The following is a 22,261-nucleotide window of genomic DNA, read 5'->3' on the forward strand; positions in this document are numbered from 1 at the left end:
TGCAGGCAAAAAAAAATAAAAAAATTGCAAATGTTTTTTGGTAACAAAACAAATTTGAGCTGCCACAGTAGAAGTTTGTTTAATGGTTGGGAATCGTTATATCCTAAAATCTTTTAAATAGTCGTTGTTTAATGTCTACTCAAGGTAGAGAGGTTCCAGAACAATTTCAATCTAGCCCTCCAGAATAGAAATTCAATCCTAATTTGATGAATTTTTTTAATTTATCCTGATGAAGTCTGACAATTATCTTAATTTCCAGTAGCACCCAAATTTAATATTTGTATTAACTAAATTTTTGTTTGCCATATTCCTATTCCTAGAATTACATCCGCCCAATTGCATCTCAATTTATATTTGCACATGAAACAATTTTCCTCCAATTGATTTGTAGTGTTTTCTACGCACTACTCGTCTCTGCGAGATACAGCGCCATTTGAGGCCCGCCCCCCTTCAGCGGATTTGCAAATAAATTACAATGAGGGAAACGTGAGAGAGCGTACGCTAAACTGAAATATGTATTTGTGTAAAATTTCGCAAACATTAAATTGGACAACATGTGCGCGCCTTTTGCTGTAGCTTTTGCAATAAATTTTACTGATTTACGAGAACGCGATGTGGCATGGAGAAAGCCGAAACGGGAGCCGAAGTGAGGCACACGCGCTTAACTAACTAAATAAATGTGTGCAACTTTGCCCCATCTGGTGGCTGCATATCAAATTATTTGTTGCACTTTAATAGTGCACCAAAGTGGGGCACTAAAACTTCTCGAACCTGCACTCTAACTCTGTTTTTTTCTAAATGAATTACACATTTGACATTTGGCAAACGATTTGAATAATGCAACAGCCACTAGCTGCTACCAGGAGCAACGACAACAGGTGTGTGCCCTCAAGTGGGGGCTCGGCGAAAAAGCTTTTAGCGCCTAAAGGTATGCAAAGCAGTTGGGGCCACGCCACAAAGTTGCAGGCGGCACTTCACAGCCAGAAACTCGGCTCAGTTCAAGGCAAAGTAACCACACAAAACGAACAAATGCTCGCCCCGCACCACTTGTCATTAGATGGTACAAACCTTACTTTCTGGCCCGCTTGCAGCCCTTTCGACCTTCTGCATTCTGGCCACGCCTTTTGTTGCAGCAATCTTTGAAGCAAACTTTTCGCATTAGCTCCGAGTTTGATACTCCAAAAACTATTATAGAAAAATATTTTTGCAGCTCGAGTGATGGGTGAGGCTGATGGTGGGGGGTATGGGGATGTGCAATTGGTTGCGGACTATGTTGGGGGCACATTGACGGGTACATTGTATGGCCTGATAAGTGTGCGTGAGGCAATGGAACAGTGGGTTCGATGGAAGTGTTGCTAGATGAAATTTAAAATACGTTTAATATTATATTCATAGAGACTCAAATTCTTTTTTATATATCTTTATAGGAGTATATTATAAAATAAATATTTACATTCATTTATATCCATTTTATCCTTAATTTTTTTGGCGCTCTGTAGCACTGTTCCACCCTTGGGTACTGCTCCACTCTCTCCCTCGTGTGAAACGTGTGGCCCGACAAACTTTCCCTGAAAACTGCCAAATGCTTTTCCTTCTTTTCACGTATGTACTATACCGAGTGTGTGTGTGTGGCGTGTGTTTGGGTTGCATTATGTGTGTGCCGAAACCGTCGTTGTCGACATCGGCCAGATTGGCACTCGATAGACGCAACTGCAATGCATTCCTGCAACGTCACTCCTGCCGCTCATGCCACAACCTTGCCCCTCTATCCCTTTTTCATGAGGGGTGGCACTCGATGTATTTTCAGCTTAGTTAACACAAAGGCATATTTACTTTTTCCGCCCCACACACAAAAACCCGAAAGTTACTTGCATAAAATTTGATAAATTCCGCCTCAGACTTTTTGGGGTGGGGCTGGGGGAAAGACAAACTCTGACTGACGGGAAAATCTAATAAAAAATACCATTCAAGGAAGGCTTCGGTTTACGTGAGCCTCAATGCGGTCAAAAGCCAGCATATAGAGTGCCATAGTCTGTGCCATTTTGTTAGCCAAACTCTTTTAGTTATCGGAGTTTGAGTTTGAGTTCAAGTGCCTTCTGGGCATTTTCCTGGTAATTTGAAATGATCTGCATATGGAATCTCCTCCCCCCATATTCCCCCCAATGTCTTTCAATTACCTTTTAGGCTTTGAAATTAACATCAAGCTGGCAAAACATTTAGTTTTGGCTCTCTCCATGCCTTGGTATGATGCGCTTACAAACTTAAAGCTCTCTGACTTCCTTCGGTCCTTAACTCGAACCTCGAACCAACTGTTGCCGCGTGATATGTAACTTGTCAGAAGTTTGTTGACGTGCAGATTAAACGGCAAGCTCTACGACTACGACTAGTCTGCCAGGAGCAGAGAAAACGCTACTCAGGGGATCATTTATCATAAGCTGTATAGCATTTTGTTGACAGTCCTGACGGGTTCAGTTGCAGTTCATGGATAACGTTTTCGAGAGGGGCGCATGGAAGATCGGGTAAGAGTATTCAATTATTTTCGTATTGTGCTTTAAAGTTCCCACTCTTCAGTATGTTTCCAGATTTCACGGAGACTACAGATTAGAGCACATGAGCCCCGCAATGTTTGACAAAAGCCCAAAGACCACCTGGCTTCAGCTGCTGTGTCAACTCGTACTCGTACCCCGCCATGTCGACATATTGGCGCTGTAGGGATGTCCATGCTGTTAACCAAAGCTCAATGTGGGGGGCGTAACGTGATTCTGCTCAGCGGAGCATTACAACTCACAACAATCATGCGCGTTCAATTGCGCATATTGATTGTGGAATATAATGGAGGGACGCTGAAGGGACAAGCCTATCTGTGCTCTAACCGGCGTTTGATTGTGCTCACAGGTCACATAGCAAAGGTGCCCGGAAGACACCCACCCATCCACCTTTCTGTGAGTAAACTAGCTTAAGTCTCAGGTCGCCACATCCTGCGAAGCGGACAAGTAGCGTACTCTTGTAGCTCACTGTGTTTCTCAGCTGTCATTTGTCTGTGTCAGTGGGATGTAGTCCCAGGACGAGGACAAGAGGTTCATCCGTTTCACTGTGTGTGCGAGCTTGTTGCGCGACCTTAAACCACATACAGTGGTCCTTCCTCCTTCTCACTTATAAAACCCATCACTCCACAGCGTTGTCTGTGTAATTGTGCGCACACGGGGGGTAACCTCGTTTGTCATTGTAAATTATGCGGTTAAATCGTTCGTGGGCCTAGTTCTGTTCTCTCTTTGTGTTTCCCAAGCTAACCACCGGCTTTAACACACAATCTTTTCCGTATGCTTTAAAATGTTTCCTCTACCCTACCCGTCCTCTATCCAAAATGAATATTCATTTAGTTTTTAGAACTGAAACTCGGCAGCAAACTACTTTTGTACTTCAGTGCAATTCGCTCAGCACTCGCCTACAATTTCCATATCTTTCACATATGTATGCAAAAAAGTAAAAAACAAAAAGGAAGGGCTAGAAAAAATATATAAAATTATTTGGCCGGCAGTTAAAGTCGTGGAAATCATCTAAAACTGTAACAAAAAATAATGAAAGCGCAGCTAAAGTAAAAAAAAAATATCATAGAAATTAAAATGAAAATAGTGGCAACGGAGAAGGCGATTAAATCTATTATAACGAATATAAGATGCCCTTACAGGACGAGTACCAAAATATAAATTTAAAAAATATAATCAGAATTCAGAATAATCCGAACGGAATGATAATTCCTTAGTGGTTTACTTGTAAAGAAAAATAAACATCTGACGAGTGTAAGCCATTATTAGAGCCAGTCTTTTAAGCTTAACCTACCTTGCCTTTATGACTTGTTCCTTGTTAAATAAAAAGTAAATTTTGGACCTTTTTACTAGCACAGAACAACTTCAAGTGCAGCTATACCCACTCTTAAGTTAGGGCACTCTTGAGCAGGAAAAAAATAAAAGAGAAACCATTCCTACACAGATATAGCACTCAAGGACCAAGAGTGAACTTTGACTTTTTCGTACCGCAGAGCCATGAATATTTGTGTTTATTATGAGTGCAAGCTGTATGCCAGAATTTGCATTTGCCAAACAGGGATACTATACATAGTAGGGGTGCAGGGATTATGGCGAAGAATGATGGGGAGCGGGGGCTGTGCATGCACAAGAGTATGGATGGTGAAGATCCTTGATTAAAATAGTCATCTGGTAGTTGATTAAATTTCTGTATGTGTTGGCCATAATTAAATGGTAGTCTGAAGGGGATAAGCATAAAAGCCCTTAATTAAGTTTCCCTTCCAGAGACGTTTGTGTTGGCTGGAAATCCTTAGAAATTCACACGACCTCCTGCTGATGCCAGCCACATCATCTCCGTGCGGCAGCGGCCTCCTCTTTTCATCCTTGATGGATTAATCTCTATCACATGTAAACAATTCACGTGCTCTCACGCAGACACTCGCCTCTCTGTTGTTTTTCCCCCACTTTGTTTTTTCTCTGCACTTTCTTTCCCTTTTTGCTGCTGCTGTGTGATGTGCTGCTGCATGTTATTTTTCAGCACTTTGCTTCTGGTTTTTCCTCTGGCTGCGTTGCATCATAAAGTCATTTAAGCATATAAATTGCACTTTTATGCTCCCCGCCTGTCACACAAACACAATTACTCAGACACGTTCGTTCGCTCGCTCGCTCGTTCGTTCATTCCATGGCGGCTTCCAGTGAGAGTGTTGTCTTTTTCAGGGGAAAACTCAGGGACACACGAGACAATGGGCCTCTGCCCAGACTCTGATACACTTTCCTTTAAACAATCTGCTACTGAAGTTTCGTTTTGGATGGGAATATACCTGAATCAACACCAAAGTGCTGACTATAAATTTAATCAATATAAATTCAACATTTTAATGCAGTTTTTTAAACCATTTAAGAAGATTTTGTCTGGCTATAGAAGTAAAAGTCTATAGAATTTTACCCTAGTACCCGAAAAACTCTAGGTACCCCGAATCATACTAATGGAGTATCGTTATCTATTTCATAAAGGCAACCCCTCTTTCTTTGAATAATGGCAGTGCATTCAGTACTTTTAAGGATTGCAACTACCACAATACAATGCTCGGAGTAAGCCAAAGCAGTGTCCTTAATTACAGTTCTTCAAAGCCATTCAGACTGCAACTTTTGTCGCATATTTCAGAGCTCCAGGCGATGACCAAATAGCAATGGGCTAATTAACACAGGATGGATATGGTGCTGGGGTTTCGGGGGGCTATGTTCGGTGTTGTGTTCGGGGGATCCCGATCTCCCATGTCCCATGTCCCCGTCCCCGAGTTCTGCATTAATAATGCAATCGCAAAAGCAGCCCAAAAGCCAAAACGAGAGCAAGCTCATTTTGGATGGCGCATACGCCAGAGAGCCACAGGCTTTTGTCATCCACTGTCGGCATGATTCATACTTTTAGAGCAGACTGTTGTGTGGGGGTGGGGGACAAGAGGAAAGGCGCAGCAGTGGCAACAACAAATTATAATGCAATTGCAAATGCGCGTCGTTTGTTCATTTCTGTATGCGAATATGCGTGTGTCTGGTGCATGGAAAATTTATGTGTTTTCCCAGCATTTCCTGCATTGACATTTACTTGGGTTATTACCGATGCTCTGGGTCCCCATCCCCGCTGGGGGGGGACGCCAACGCGACTCATTTCGCATAAATGCAAACAGCAATTGTCGCTGGGAAAACAACCTACAAAACTCATTCTCCCTCCCTCGATCCCCATCTCTCTCCGGCGCTTGCACTGTATCTCCTGTCATTTTCCTGTCTGCTGGCTCGTTTTCTGTGGTTTTTCGGCATTTTTCCGCCAATTGTTTTTGCCTGGCTTTTCAACACTTTTGTTGGAGCATTTTTGTGTTGCGATTCTGCGGTCAACCGCATCCTGTCAGCCTAGCCTCAACATTTTGAGGCAGCCCAATTCTCAGTGGCATTTACATGGCTGCCATCTCACTTAAAGCATAAAATTCCATATAAAAATACAATATTTTCCAAGTAACCAGACACTTTTCCAGAGGGAATTGATACTGCAGACGTGGAAGTGTCTGCGATTGGAGTCACAATTGTTGCCAGGCAACAAAAACTGATAATAAATTGAAGATTTCTTAGAGATAACTGAACTTAAAATATACTTCAAGAACTATAGAAGTCACTGTAAAATATTAGTCGAAAGAACCAAAAATTAAGGCAAAGTCATTTGAAAAAGTACTTCCTAATTTACAAGAGAGAAAGAGAAGCCAGTCAAGCTACAAGTTAAGCTATTTTTGTTAAGATTCATAAAGAAGAAGGAAAATATACACAGAGCTACCTTTTGGAAATATTTTATTTTAGCCGTATCCCATAGAGTACATATCAAAATTGCATTCCAGCGCACAAAATGGGGGAATTGCTTGTGCTTCCATTCGACAGCACTTCAAAAAAAAAAAAACTCCCTCTGAATGGAGCAACTTGTTGCATCTGAAAGAGAGATACAATTATAATTATGTTGATAGGAAAACTTTTAATCGGCTTAATGCATGGCGAAACTATTTAACTAATTTCAGAGCTAGGCTTCATGCCACCACCGATGAACCTGCAGCACACCAGAGTGGAGTCCTGTGGCGGTTCGATAGCATGCTCGTACAACCAAAAATGTATCCACCAGATACATAGAGAGGTTGAGTGAGAGTTGGAGAGAGGGAGGGATGGGATGTATCGCACTTAGCTGAGTATGCATAAAACCGTAACGGTACATAATTTCAATGCTTGCACAAACTTTAATTAAAACGACTTTACCGAGCGCTAAACATCAACGCCCCCAGGCGACAAACCGAACACACACACACAGATACCCCAGATACACAGATACAGATACTCCATAGCACACATTGATGGAGGGACATGCCCGTGGATACACTTTGCTCCACACTCGGGTTGGCTCTGCTCTTCTCTGCTCTGCCGCTTGACATGACGCTCCTAATGAAGTGCAAGAATACCTTTAACAACATGTGGAACAACCTGAAACTATGTCCGCGTGGGAGAGTGTATGTATGTACGTATGTATCTATGGAATGGGGCGTGTATCTGCGAGTATGTGCGTGCTCATAATCATTTTGATGGGCACGTAAAATTCAAACTAAAATCACTCGAGCGTTGCCGAAGCGCAACCGCCGCCGCAGAATCAGCAACAGCAACAGCAGCAGCAGCAGTTGGCAAAACCACCAAAAAATACGGAAAAACAACATCAGGGAGAGGCCGGGAAACTAATATACAACAGTTGCACGTGACTTTGATATTGAAAATGGTGTGCTCCTGTGTGTGTGTGTGTGTGTGTGTGTTTGAATGGGCCTCCCGTGGCGCTCTGTTAAGTATGCTATACAAAATAGCATTTCAACATTCATTGCTAGGCAGACATACCCACAGATACACAGATACAGATACTCGCAATAAACACATGGAAACTCACTAGCTCACTCACTCACTCCTTAAACAACTGCAGAGTCCTGCTGTCGGGATTTATGCGGAAACTTTGGATGCTATTTAATAATATTTGCTTATGCCCTGGCAAGGGGGTGCCTTAAGTTGACTTAAAGTTGGAAGAAAGGGAATTTGCTACTACATCTATGTATAGATCTCTATACTGTTTTGTATGTTGGTGACTATACAACCAGGATGTGTATTCTTGAATGTGCACATTTCTGTGTGACTCATCATAGCTTGAGCTAAGTTTTCCCCATTCGGAACATGTTGTAACTCTCACAAGTTCCCTGTTAGCTTTCTTCTGCTAGCAGATAAGCTTAATACCTCTCACCGGTTCGGCTTATTTCACATCTTAATCCCTTACCTGTTGATACCTACAAAATGGATTCAATGGATTTTTGCACTGAATGCGATGAGCAACATCTGAACAGAATTTGTTTGAGCATACGTCGCTAGAATATACTTTTTCCCAATTAAAGACTTGAAGTCAGGTCATAGCTCTACCAATTACAATTCTGTATTCAGACTGCAGTTTTCCCCAACCACAAGTCAAAGTTCAAGGCATAGTTATGGGGCGGAGTATTGACCCTAAGCGGCATGGATAATCAATTGACTTTGGGGCTGGCTTGCAGTGATTAAACGGTAGCAATTATAGCCGCAGGACGAACTTTAAGTTATAACCGTAATAGCCACAGCTGTACAGTAATCTAATGCAATAATTAGGTAATTAATCATATCAAACACAGGCACAACATACAAACAAACGCCTGCACGCACCACCACTGCTGCCACACTACCCGCCAATTGGTCATTAAGTCAGGGGAGAACCGCCCACACGCTTATCCTGTTCCATATTTTCCTTTGGTTCCGAGCCCCCATTCTATAAATTCCTACTGCTCAGAGATAAGCGGCAGGCCATAAACATCTAATTAAAGACAAACAAAACACTTTAAAAATCACAATGAACTGAAAACCCTGCCCATGGTAAGCCCAGACTACACCCACGCCTCTGGACAGCATCTGGAAAGCCTCTGGATAACCCAGACCATCGACCGTGCCTCTTTTGTGGTATAAAAATTGAAAAGAAAATATTTAATTATAAATGCAAGAAAGCAGACAGAAAATACGGTACACATAAAGCGTTTACCTGTTGAAGACAACGCATATCGTTGGTAGAAAAGTGTGTGCGGGAAATGTGGCGAAGCCCCAAAAGCAAATATGAGAAGAGGCTAATGGAATTTATTGTTCTGCTTTTCCGCAAAGAAATTTATGATAATGCAAAAATAAAGTATTATAAAAGAAGATATATCAAGTAGAATGCTGTTCCAGTTGTTGATTTCGTTGTGCGGGAAATTTAATGAGTTATAAAAGTCTTACCTGCTTTTGCCGTATGCATTCGGAGGAAATTCATGGATGAATTATTACTTGGGGACTTTAATTTCTTTTATATGCGTGTACTGCCCTGGATTGGTACATAGCTGGTTGGGAGAAAAAAAGTTTAATTGAAATATATTTTCAGAACAAAATAATAAAAGAAAAGAAAATTATTCTGTTTTAGGTAGAATTATTCCATAGCCGTGCATTTCACTAAAATTCGTAGGGCTATTTATTGATAAAAGCCACATTTAAATAGAAAAAAAACAATATATTCATCTAAAAAAAAATCATGATCGGTTCAATGGCGACTTCTGGGTGAAATCAAATTTCAGAATGTCAATAAAACTAAACAAAAGGCCGTGGGATTGCATGCCTGACAAACCAATTAGGCTAACACTGTTGATTATGAATAAATTGCAGCAATAAACAAGCGAAAGAGAAACGGATACACAGCCATAGAAAGAGAGAGAAACAAAGGAAGATAGATAGAGAGAGAGAGGATAAATAGAAACAGACAGAGAGGGAAGCCTTAACAATTTAAAGCCCATCACTTCGGGACAAAGCAGGACGCGTTAAAAACAATTGAGCAGTTAATGTTTTTGTTTGCCCAAAGTCCACGAAGAATAAAATGGTGGAAAAACCGTGGAATAAAAAAATACAGATACTGCAAAGTAATGGAGGGGGAAACCATGCCCCCAGATTGGGGATTGGGAATAGAACAGTGCCTAAAATAGGGGATTGAAGAAAAAACAGCATCCAAAGTGGAATATTGGGGGAGGGAACATGGGGATTGTGTATAAAATTGCGCCTCAAATTGAAGTTCGGAGGAAAAAACCATACCCCAGTGGAAAAAAAAGAAAAACATTTGCGACTTTTCTTTAGGGTTTTCTCAGGCATTTCTGTGGACAACGTTCCGGTCCGAAACTTTTAATAATTGAAATAAATAAAATACAAAAAAGGAAATAAACATTTTCAGGAGATGGTAGAGGTCGTAGAACCGCCTGGGAAATTCCTCGATGAGTGGGCCCCAATCTATGTTTGTATATCAATGAAAACTCATTTGGAGCCATAACAAGCGGAGGCCGGAAATTTTATAAATAATACGGATACGCATCCCCCGTTTTATGCCCGCCGGACACTCGTGTGCCCTCTGCAGTAGAAGAAAATTTAATCAAGCGACGGCCAGGCGAATTATTTTCGCAAATTCATTTACGCATTTTCATTGTGGAGCTTTGCTGCCCCAAGATTTTCTCTCTGCTCTCTCTCTCCTTGCCAGGGGCATGCAAAACGTTTTTTAATCCCCAGCGTTGTTGGGGCATCTCTGGATTCCTGAACAAACGCATTGGCCAATTTGTGGCAAGCTACAAAAAAGAGAAAAGAAAAAATGAATAAGTGAAACTGAATGTTGAAGGTTGAAGGCTGGTGCCGCCGCAGGCCCTGTAGCAGCCACAAACTGAGGCATTGACAAATGGCACGAGGACACTGACCGGTTTACTCGGTCATCTATAAGTTTCATCCCCCATTTTAAGGCGTCCTTGCCAAGAGCCATCACCGGCCTGACACTGTTGACAATTATCCTAATGAGTGTGAGAAATGGAACGTCGCGACGTGTCGTGTCATCCGCAGTGAAAATTAATTGAGTCTTTTTATGGTTGCAGTTTTCTTTAAAAATTTGTAGTATTCATTAAAAATTGGCGTGTCCCTTGCTGTTAAAATATTGGCATAGATACGATCCTTGGTTGAAGGCAGATAGATAGATATTGACTTTTAGTAATTGTGTGAAATGATGTTGTGCAAGCTTCCAGTACTTAATAATCAGCGCTAATGAGCGAATAATTAACTGTTCAGATGGGGTTCTGTGATCAATGATGGATTTCTTACAATAGTTATTGTGAACGCACAGGATAAGTGATTATGATGCATCATATGGATGAATATCCATCATAATTTTCAGAAATGGAGCATAGCTCGATACCTTTTCTTCATCCATTATATATTGCTCTTGGTCTTTAGCGAAAGCTGACATATCGATGCGAACAAGCAGAGTAAATCCAAAAAAGAAGAACAAAAATATAGCCAAAATTAAAATTAAATTAAACCAAAAATATTTCCAACAAAAAAAGCGTTCACCACAACTCAAAAATTGAATACCTTGATTACCCATACATTGCAAGACAATGCATTGTCTTGGTGAACGTGCTCATTGATTACATTACCTGAATACATTCAGTAAGCCTTAAAGGAGAATGAGAAGGAGCTTTTCAAAGCTCCTCTTATTTTGAACCATATCCTCCTTTTTCTTCTGATTAAAGGATAAATCATTTTTCTTCAGCTATTGTGCTAAGTTTATTAAGCTTAGCTTAAATTTACGAGTATTTAAACGAACTGGAAAATCCTAAAGCAAACTGAAATTGGAAATTGTTGTTTATGGACCTAAGGCCAGTCATTATTAATTCACAAGCAATTCCCGGAAATGTCATGATTCAAAAACACATTTAAAGAAAAAATTTAAGTGCGTCATATGCCAGCGAAAAGAGTGGATGATAAATCATTAAATTTTAAGGGGTTGTACAGCCAAAGAACGCATCGAGCATCAGACTGAAAAAGAAGACAAAGCAGATATGGATTTAAGTTCATCTTTGATCGAATGAAAGGACAGAGTAAAAGAGTTCCCTTATCTTTCAATCATAGTCATGCCACATATCTAAGTTTTTGTAGGTGCTCTCGCACCCAACCGTCATACATCCTGTTTTCTAAGGAGGATGTCCCTTTCAAACTACATTTTCATAAGCTATCTTTAAATCAAAACGTCAAATAGTTTTTCCTTAACATATTAAAGTGGTTGGTTCTTAAAGATTCCTCTGACTATTTGTGACTCCTTGTTAGGTGCTTTGCCAACACAAGGATAAGTATGTTGATCCAATCAGAGGGAACAGCAAACCCAATCGTCATCGTCACTGCCACTGCCACGTCCCAACTATCTCCTAAAGACTCCACCCAGCTCCAGCTCCAATTCCAACCGCAATCTCCTCTCCGCTTTCCACCGCATTACGCTTTTTGGCTGAATATATTTTCTATAGGATTTGCGGCGTCTGTCAACTGTCGTCGGTCACTGTCGTTGGCGGTGCCCTGTCGGTGGCCCATCGGAGGCGGCTCCGATGCTCACGTCCCGACCTCTAACCCTTGGCTGAGCTTGCAATATTATAAGCGATGGTAGAAGGGGAATATTTTACTCGTATTTTATATTTATTTTTATATTATTCGAGGGCAGAGGAGCTGCTCTACATTCAATAACTGTGAATAAAACTGAATAAAAACTGAATGAATGAACTGCTGGCTAACCTTGCCGCCGGTTCTGGGGCACGGCACCGAGCTCAGGGCTTTTGCTACTCTGCTTTGTGTTCAGTTTATTAAAATATATATTTTCCCCTCACTTCTCTTTCTTCCACGTTCTATACAGAGCAAAAGAGATGGAGTGAGTTTTCCACTTTTGTGTGTGTGGGTGTGTTTTCTTTACTCTTTAGCTTTGGTAAATTTTGCAAAAAATTTCCTTTATTTAAATTATATATTTTTTTTTTTTGTTTCGAGTCGCCGCAGGTCAAAATGTCAGCACAAACTGGACGATATATACAAAATGTGTGCTCATATTCTGGTATATCTTTCGGTACCCTTTTCTGGACGGTATTATTGTTTTTAGAAAAGGTTTGTAATCCATTCCAGAGCCCATTGAGTAAACGAGAGATCTATAGCCATGTCCTTTATCTGTTTTGAGTCATAGACTGTCATAATGGGATACATACATATATCAAAGGAAATATAGTTAAAAAACCAACTATTTCTACCAATAAAACGTATAAAAATTGCCCTCTCTTATATTTCTGTGACACAGAAATGTGTCGTTCAAAAAACATACATTCATAGTCTTTATATTCATTGATATTCGGATTTAAATTCAATTTAATAGCTTTTCTAGGGCATCTGAAGCTTCCACACCCGAATTGCAGTCACCTTTCTTGTATTTTATTTCATTTCATTTTTTTGGACTTGTGGCCTTTGCATATTTTATGCCCATTTGCATGTTCTTTTCAGTGGCTCGCTGTTTTTTTGTGGTGTTTCACTCTCGAAGATTTATTTGTCAGATACGCTCTTTTATTTGATTTATGATGGTGCCCCCACAATGAAGTCCCGACGGCGGCCCCCCAAGATAAGCAGCAACCCAGGAGAATCCTGTCGAAACCTGAGAGCTCTGCCTAAAGTTCTATCTTGCACCTGTTCCCCTGGTTTCGGGCCTTACCACCTGCCCAGCCCTGCCCACCGTTCGCGCAACAATGAGCGACCAGATGCCACTGGACCCCCATCAGCCGGTGCTGTACATTGACCATTGTTGCTTACGCGAAAATTACCGGCGAGACGCAGTCCTGCTGCACGCCTCACTGGCGGAGGCACTGCGTGCCCTCTATCCGCGCGTCGTTCTGCAGCTGCGGATCAACGAGAACGGACCGGCGGAGGAGGGGGCCTTCGAGGTAGCGATTGCCGCCACCCCCACCGTATCCCCCGCCGACAGGAAGCTTATCTGGACGGGTCTGCGGCGGGTTCCGTTCGCTTCAAAGGTGCCTCATGTGGACGACATAATCACTTCGGTTTGCAATGCTCTACATTTGGTGGGGCATAATAATATCTCGAAGGAGGAATTACACCGAAGGGTAATGACGAATCTGAGACGCAGCCGTAAGATCCCCAACGAGGAGGAAAACGAATTGCAGCCATAAGAGAGGAAGGGAGGTGTACGGAATGCGCAGGGCAGTGCGGAAACGTCTGGGGAACTTCAAAATTAATCGAGACATAGGTTTACATTTGGAATTTTAGAACTTAGAGCACATGACGTAAATATATATAGAAAATATTTAAAATATTTCCAGAGCATCTCATGGCAATTCTATTACTTTTAGCTTTGATCAAACAAATTGTACCTAACAAAACGAATATCATACACGTATAGTCCCCTATAGATTATACAAGTATAAGCTCGTAATGCTAATGGCCCCCTGGTTGGGTGTAGGATACTCCTCCCAAAACCTCAAATTTCGCAACGATATCTGAGCAGAAGGATATCTCAGAAAGATAACATTAAGAACCGAAACTAATGAAAAGACAAACTGTGTGCCGCAGGGTGCTTGGGGCTGGGGCTGGGGCCTGCTGCCACTTTTGCTGCGAACTGAGAATTGTGATGTGTAACTGCATACAGAGCGCCGCCAGTTATGGCAGGAAGGAAGCTCGCCAAACGATGCAAATGAAAATTTCAGAAGACGTAAGGAGGGTCCCCTTTTTGTCTCTTGCTCCCCCCTCTGAAATGTCTGCTCATTTTCGCACAGAGAAAAGCAGAGACTTCTCCTGCCCCGTTCAGACTTTCCTCAGGATCTTTGAGAAGCTCGAAAGAGGAGCTTAAGTTGAGTGCTGCTGCATTTCGGCTTCATTGCATCTGGTTGAGCAGCACAGTGGGCGAACGAAGTCTGTGTACACACACACACACATATACAGGCAAACAGCACACATTAAATCCCTTTCCTTTCCTTTAAAGTAGTTGTATAATATTTTCGTTGCCAAAGTATTTCGTTGGCTGTCGCTGCCTTCTGGCTCTCCTTTTGCCTTAGCTTCTGCCTTCATGACTTAAGTTTTCAACACACGCACTGAGATGAGAGCTACAGTAGCACCGGCATCAAGCATCAAGCACCAGCCCACGCACACGCACACTCATTAGACAGAAACCCTGTAGAGAATCTATTATGATAGTATGTGGGATGCTCTTTAATTGAATTTATTTCAACATTTTCAACATGGAAAAACTATGCAAAAATAACGGAACAGAAGGTAAAAATGGGTATGTTTTTTTCGTATTTAAATAACGTTCATATAGGCCCAAGTAGGAAATCAAACTAGTCCAAAAGTGCAACCTCAACACATATTCAATATACCCTGCTTGCTCTCAAAGCAGTCTTGCACACATGTGACTAGGCAGGACGTGTTGGGAGGAGCTGGACTTGGACCTGGAGTTGGGCCCCCATCTTGAAAGGCAGCATAAGTAGTGGAAAACAGCAGCATATTAATCTTGCAAACAACAACCGGCTAAAACAATAGCTGTACTCGTACTCCGCACAGAGCCGCGAAGACAGCATCAGTGCGCCAGAGTCCTTGCACTCCTTTCTGCCTTTTCACTGCCTTCCTTTCAAGCAAAACGGAACACATGAAACTAAAGCGTTTTTGTTTTCTTCCCGTATTTTTGCACAAAGTAAATGAACTTCATTATAAATAAAACGTCTCTCTGGAGTCTGCTTTTCTTCGTTGCTGGGCTTTTCTTTTGTTGTATTTTCTTGTTGTTTTTTTTTTTGGGTCTGAGAAAGGCTTTCGGTTTCAGTGTCAGTCGGGATGTTAACAAAATGTTTGTGCAGAGTGCAGACTACGGCTTTTGTTTTTCAGCATGTGGAATGAGGATTGAGTCATGTCGGTCGTTATGACTGGGTTGATACTTGAGCTAAAAAAAAGTGTTGGAGAACCAAAAGGTGCTGGTTTCTTTTAAGAGCCAGAAAATATGCCAGATTTCTGAGGGAACTTATGGTGATATAATTTTTTAATTTTTTTAAATTTGTATTGCATGTGTGATCCTATTTATTTCCAATGAATTCCCGTTTATTTGATTCATTCAACTTTTGAGCTGTAATCGATTGTCCCTCAATATATAGAAAAGAGTGCTGCACTTCCTTATTGATGGTAAATAATTTACCACAGATCTATTTTGAAAAGTTTATGAACAGAAAAGTAAAAAACTTTTTGAAATTTTTTTGTTTGAAAGATTTGAAGCTAAGTTACCTGTTTTTCACTAGATATATGAAAAGGAAACCAATATAGCTATAGAAAACATCAGTTTAATATTGCGTCTTCATTTGCAGAACTTTCATTATTTATTCGTTCTATGTCTTTGATATTTGCTGCTTCCTAATGCATTTCCCCACCCAAACTCATTATAAATTCGTATTCCCTTTGAGAGCTTTCTTGCCTTCATCATCTTATTTCTGCTGCATTTCTTTCTGTTTTCCTGATCAGCCATTTTTTTTTTTTTTTGCCTTTATAATAAACTTTCGTGACATTTATATTTGCTAGTGCTGCAAATATTTAAGAAGATAATTTAGAACAAAAAAATGTTTGAAGGAAAATCAAGATTAATTTAATGCTGTTTACGCACATTTTTCTCCACAGAAAACCACTCCACAAAATGTCAAACCATTTCCCTGCGCTGTCAGGGTCTTTCCTTCCTCCTTTTCTTCGAAAAAAGTGCAAACTGCATGTAAATCGCATTTAATAATATATAAATTTGAAATTGTCGATAGTCCCGATGACATTCAATTAGCGAACAATAATTTTCACAGCGCTTTGCCAGCTTCCCAGCGGTAGCAAGTCATAAGTGACTGGATTCTGTTTTAGACGCGTTTCTGTTCGTTCTGGTTTAAATTTGTTCAATTTACGAGTTTCCCCCTATTGATGAACCATTAATCAATGATGGTATTGTGCATTTCATGCCGCATTAAACATGGTTTTGCTGCCTCTTTTGGTCTGTGTTGATATCTGATTCTATGACCAAACATTTCTTACAAAAACAGCTAAGAGTGTACCTCACTGAACCATCTGAAAAAACTCTGAGCTCATGGAAAAAACAACCATTCGCTTTTGTCAAGGGACACTGGATTCTCTCTTACAGAGAGAGAGTGATATCAAAAATAAATCCTTTTACAGGATAGCTTCAAGTCCATACCTTCCTATATCCATTTATCAGTTTCCATTTGCTGGATAGTTGTAGTTTTTCCATCCATCTCCTTTTTCCATGTTTAAGCCTTCACAAGCAAATCAGTTTTGAAAAGTTAATTAAATTTCTCTTCTAGCCTTTTTCCGAGCAGCTCATTTGATGTATTGGGGCACTGCTTTAATGAATTTTTATTAAATACCTGTAAAAAATTAAATCATTATTCATGGTAATTTATATGCTGCCAAAAAAATGATTGAATAGGATCCCGGAAAAAAGTCCCGAAAATATTATATGGAATTCAATCAATGTCCAGGCTAATTGGTATAATAATCTACGGTTATAAAATCGTCATAATCATCATTGATGGGTGGCTTAGTATCATCATCACAACCATCACTAATTCCATGACTAGCTGCTGTTTTTAATTAACAATATACGCATTTATAGTTCGTGACAACATTTTACCGCAGTTATGATGCTAATTTTCATTTTGACACAGTTTTGCAATAAAATTACCTATGTTTTTAGGGTGTCTATGTATTTGTGGCATGTGCCACATTGGATTAGAACCCGACGAGTTTTTGTGCTAGTTTTCCCTACTCCAATATCCATAAAATCAAAGTTTCAACTTTAAAGTAAAATTCTGCAAAGATACTTAAAGAGCCACTGATATCATACTTAGAAGTTATCTCGGAAATCAATCTGTATAGGGTGCTCTTCAATGCCACAAGATTCAATCGCAACTGCAACAAATAAATACAGTGTTTTAGCCTTAGCCCATTATCCCCCCACATCTCCCCTCAAGCTTAAACCCCTCAGGGTAAGTCCGAATCGCAAACGAATAAAAAAGTAGAACATCTGCCCCCAAAGTCAATTTCGATTTCAATTAAAAGCCACCTGAACTGAAAAGAAAAGCACGGAAAATGCAAATACAATTTTGAAATTTTTTTCAGAGCAAAATGCAGACAACGGATGTGGTGGAAAAAGAGGGAAAACTGGTCAGGCTGGTAAGTGAAACGACGAGGTCACTGGGACAGTATTGAGCTGAGTGACAAGTCAAAGGGAGATCAATCTGGCAGTGAGACCGTGAGACCTCTTTGATAGGCAAGACATATGCAGAATGAAAATGCTAGTAAAAAGGATTGTCTTGAAATCAATTTTGTCTTGTTTTCGCTTCAAAAAAGGAAAGCTTAAGTTTGATATTGGTGTTTAGGTGTGGTAGTCTTATGGAAAATTCAGCGAATATGTGTATATACATATGTATATACATTTGTATAGATAGATCAAAAGTTGTTTTCTGCCATGCTTTTAAAATGTTCAAAATTGTATTATTTACTCGCATGGAAGATAAAATTCAAGATTCTTAATCTTTGCTTTTGAAAATGTCGCACCTTAGACTCTACTTTGGCCAAAATCATATTTAAGTATTCAGTAAAATATCTGCTTTAGTGAAAAGAGAACAAGACATTAAGTTACATTTAATATTTGTATTCTGCATTAAAACTAACTTCAATTATTTTTAGCTTCAGCTGAAACTTGTACGAAATGTGTAGAAATTCAAATTCAAAAGTCAAAATGAAATCACATCACCCCCATTCTAACAACCCAGCCGACACTCGCATGGCAACCACTTCGCCCCACTTCTCCTAAGCTCCTGCCAATCGCTTGGCTCCCGCGACTGTCATTTGTGATGATCTATGACAGGGACCATAAATTTTGACTGCTTTCCACCGGGTTGCGGGGCAGCGCGTGACGGCACAACACAATCGTTTGACTGCTGGGACTGTCACGACCCGAGGATATCGATGGTCCGGGATTGAGAATTGAATTGAATTTTGGGTACATTTTGAGGAATTATTACAACTATCCTTTTTGAAAATACGGGGGCGCTAAAAACTGATTGCCGGAAATGCCTGTAATCGGTTGCACATGTGGCTGCCACCCCGAGGGACGAGAGGTTGAGGGTCTGAGGCTCGGGAAGTGGTTTATTGCTGATTGCGACTGGGCGGCATTCACATGGGGCCATTGTGGCAACCATCGGTTTGTTGCAGTTTTTAGCATTATTGTTATTATTTCTGCGGTGAGGGGAGCGGGCGCTTGTTAATGATTTATGCATTCATTGTGCATAGAAATGACATTGCAGTGTCCGGGGGGTGGCTCTGCTAATTTAAATGCACATTTGGGGCACTTGCTGTGGCGGGACGGGGGAGGCACTACGGTACGAGTATGTAACCGCATTGCCGTCGACAGCCGTCGACTTCTGTGATTTATGCGCTCTCTCTCTCCCTCTTTTTGTGGCTATTACGTTAACAGTGGTGTGCGAAAACTTACAGATATTTTTACAGTGAAACATTAACAGTGATTCCTTAACATCGTTGCTTTAACATTCCATTAACAGTGGAAGAGTTCTTCATTTCACATCGAAGAGTAAATATCCCAAAGAGCACCGCTGTTAAGTCTAACATTCCTCTCCTTTCACATACTATTGCTCTTCATACTATTTTTAACAGCTGCCTAACATTTCAAAGAGAGTGTAATGTTAAGCAGGACAATATTAGGTCTGTTAGCGCCCATTAGCCAGGCGGCATAGGTCAGTAATTTCAGGCCAAAAACAAATACAAAGTCCGAGCACGTGACACCATAAATCATTCGCTTTAGCTCCAGAGTTTTTACCCTGCACAAAAATACATACAGCACATATTTTATAAAAGTGGATATGCAGATTATGGAATCAAAACATGGTAAGCTTTAACAGTCGAACTTCTCCAAACAAACTACTTTAGACAACACTTCGATATAACAAATATTAATAAGAAAAAAGTATCAAATTAAATACACCATTCAACAGATACAAAATGGTTGCATCGGGATACAAGCCTTACCTTAGATAGAAGGCTTGTATATAATAGGTAATAATAAAGTTATACACGTGTCAATGTGTGTATACCTTTTGACTATAGTCTATCCCTTATTTTACCCTTCCATTTAATTTATAGTCTTTAACCGGAAATCCATCCATTAAATTTATGTACCTTTTGCTTGGTCATGAGTTTTTCCCAAAAGAACTTTCAGTTTGCTTTTAATTATGTTTCGATTATTGGCAGCCATTGTCCATTGGCTAATGACTTAAACTTAAATATGATTTTATGATTCTATCGTTCGTTCCCCTCTTTGTGGACCAAAAATGCATTAAAAATTCAGCTCAGTCATCGAAAGATCATAGAAGGGAAGGAGTGATACGACCACAGGACCCAAAGGGGTTAAACACAAAAGAAGCCGAAAAGGAAAACAACCCAACAAGGACAGGAAAAATACACAAAAAAAAGATACTCTAAATGGGATACACTGGTATGTATCTGTATCTGTGTGTTGGTCACGTTGCTATTTAAAATTCATTTAAGTGCAAAACAATGACAGCAAATGGCAGAGGCATTGGCATCAACGACGACACAGATACTCTCTAATGGGGCAAAAACCCCAGACTTGCCCCCGTGTTGCATGTGTATAATGGGGCAGTGGCATGACATTGGCTTTGGCTTTGGGCCTGGACCATGATGTCGGCTGTCGGTTGTCGGTTGTCGCTGTTGTGCCTGCAGTCGCGGCAAATTACGTGAATCGGCGAATTTTGGCAACAAGATACGGCCAGCGACAGCCACATAACGACGGTGTGGCCAATTGGCGATTAGCATCACTTTGAGGGGAACGGGAACAGAGACATAGAGAAGAGGGCTGAAGGAACAGAGTTGGCGAACAGCAGGGAGCGTACAGGAGCAGCATACGAGAGTAGAGTGGAGGATTCCCGAAAACAGGCTAACAAAACAGGGAAAGGATGAAGCCCCAAAAAGTGTTTGGGGCTGGCGCCCTGCGATATGCAATGCGAAAACAAAGGAAGGCGTTTCGGTATGCGAATGTAGCTGCGAGTGTGGGCGATGTATCTGTAGGTGTGTGCAAGTTCCAGGGAACGTGGCGTGACTGTAAGTGATTGTAAGTAAGTGTGAGTGTCTAATGAAGCCATCGCCCGATGACCAAACGAGTAAAAAAGGACGGGGAATGGGACCATGGGACATACCCATTAGTGGCCCAGTGAGAACAAGGGTATATGAGATTCCTGATTCATATGTGTATGGATTCAAATCAGATTTACTTTAAATCATCTTGAATAGTCCAATATTATACTAAGAATCCGGTATTCAATACCATTTTTGATGGTATTAAAAATGAAATTCCCATTGGTCTCCTCATGTCAACAATATTCCTTTGAGAAACGACCTCCAACTGAGTTCCAATTAAGGTATCATTTGGTCCTTAGATCTCTCTCTTTGCTTACTTTGTCTTTTGCTTCTCATTTCCCATTTTTTTTGCGCCTAGGGGCTTTAAGAATGACAATAACAGCAGCAACAGACTAAGAGTCGGGTCAGAGCAGCAACAGCCCCGCCCAGCCTTAGTTGTAGGCTGAGGCGCAGACAATGGAGCCACCCCCTCCTCTATTCAGCAGACAATGATGTCGCCAAAATCGTTGACGAGGAGCTGCCACACACGGGTGCTGAGGGAGCAGGAGCCCGCCTGGATTTGGACGACTCAATGCCGTGGTCCCGACGACGAGTGTCAATATGAAAATGAATGCGTGTGGTTTTCTTATTCCATTTTTTGTTGTTGTTGTTAGTCCCTTTTTCAGCAGCGCTCCTCCCCTACCGTAACCCCACGCTGCGCTCTGCTCCGCATCTATGTGTTGATATGAATTATTCATAAAATGGCAATGGCACTCGTAGCAGCGGCAAGAACAAGAGCAAAGTCGTGACGAAGCCATTGGAATGTGTGTAGTCCCCCACCGAAAAAAAAAACAGAAGAACACAAGAGTAGGGGCACTTTGTTGGTGCTAGTGGAGGGTTTCTATACCCTTCTTTAAAGGTAAAACAAGGATTTTACAGGATGCAGAAATAATGTTCTAAGGGGAATTTTTTATACAAATGGCACAAATATAGCAGAAATGTATAAATAGAGGATAAAAAAGGAAAAAATTAAGATTAATTATAATTAGATGACTGTAAAAAATAGCTATATTAAAAATGATGCATCCTAAAGGGTATCTACACCTTCCACCTTCGCTGCTATCTTCCCTTATTTTTGGGACTTTTTCGCGAATTCCTGTGTCACCGCGACAAGTGCACAACACATGAGCCAACAACAATGAGACGCCATTTGAGATGCCTTTCCCACACACACATACACCTTTATGGGGAGGAATGGGGGTGGGCGGAAAAAACTATGCGACATAAAATGTAACGAGTCTGACGAGAAGAAGGGAAATTTTCGAGGCCTCTTTGTGACAGTACTGTAACCCATTAGTGACCCTTATTTGCTTCACAGGTTTACCTAAAGTTAGCCACAATCCTTGATGCAGAATCCATCTTTAAGATACATTTAAGGTACTTTGCTGCTGCTGCATTTTCGTACCGTCAAACCGTCAGCTAATTAGTAAATTGAAAAAGGCAAAAAGCTTATTATGTCGATTGCGAAAAACTTTTTCCCCTTTCGAACGTTGCGTATAAATCAGGTGGAGGGTAAAATTTCCGTTACCTTTTCGAGTGGAAAA

The 22,261-nt window shown here is 40.9% G+C and overlaps 1 protein-coding gene across 1 annotated transcript; it reads left to right on the plus strand.

The window, feature by feature from the left end:
- Window positions 1–13,079: 13,079 nt before the first annotated feature.
- Window positions 13,080–13,783, plus strand: LOC111077278 (selenoprotein BthD). The gene has a single exon (XM_022371483.2). The coding sequence runs from the start codon at window positions 13,202–13,204 to the stop codon at window positions 13,640–13,642; it is 441 nt and encodes a 146-aa protein (XP_022227175.2). The 5' UTR covers window positions 13,080–13,201; the 3' UTR covers window positions 13,643–13,783.
- The last annotated feature ends 8,478 nt before the right edge of the window (window positions 13,784–22,261 follow it).

The sequence above is a fragment of the Drosophila obscura genome, unplaced genomic scaffold (genome assembly GCF_018151105.1).
Source record: "Drosophila obscura isolate BZ-5 IFL unplaced genomic scaffold, ASM1815110v1 contig_200, whole genome shotgun sequence".
NCBI lineage: Eukaryota > Metazoa > Arthropoda > Insecta > Diptera > Drosophilidae > Drosophila > Drosophila obscura.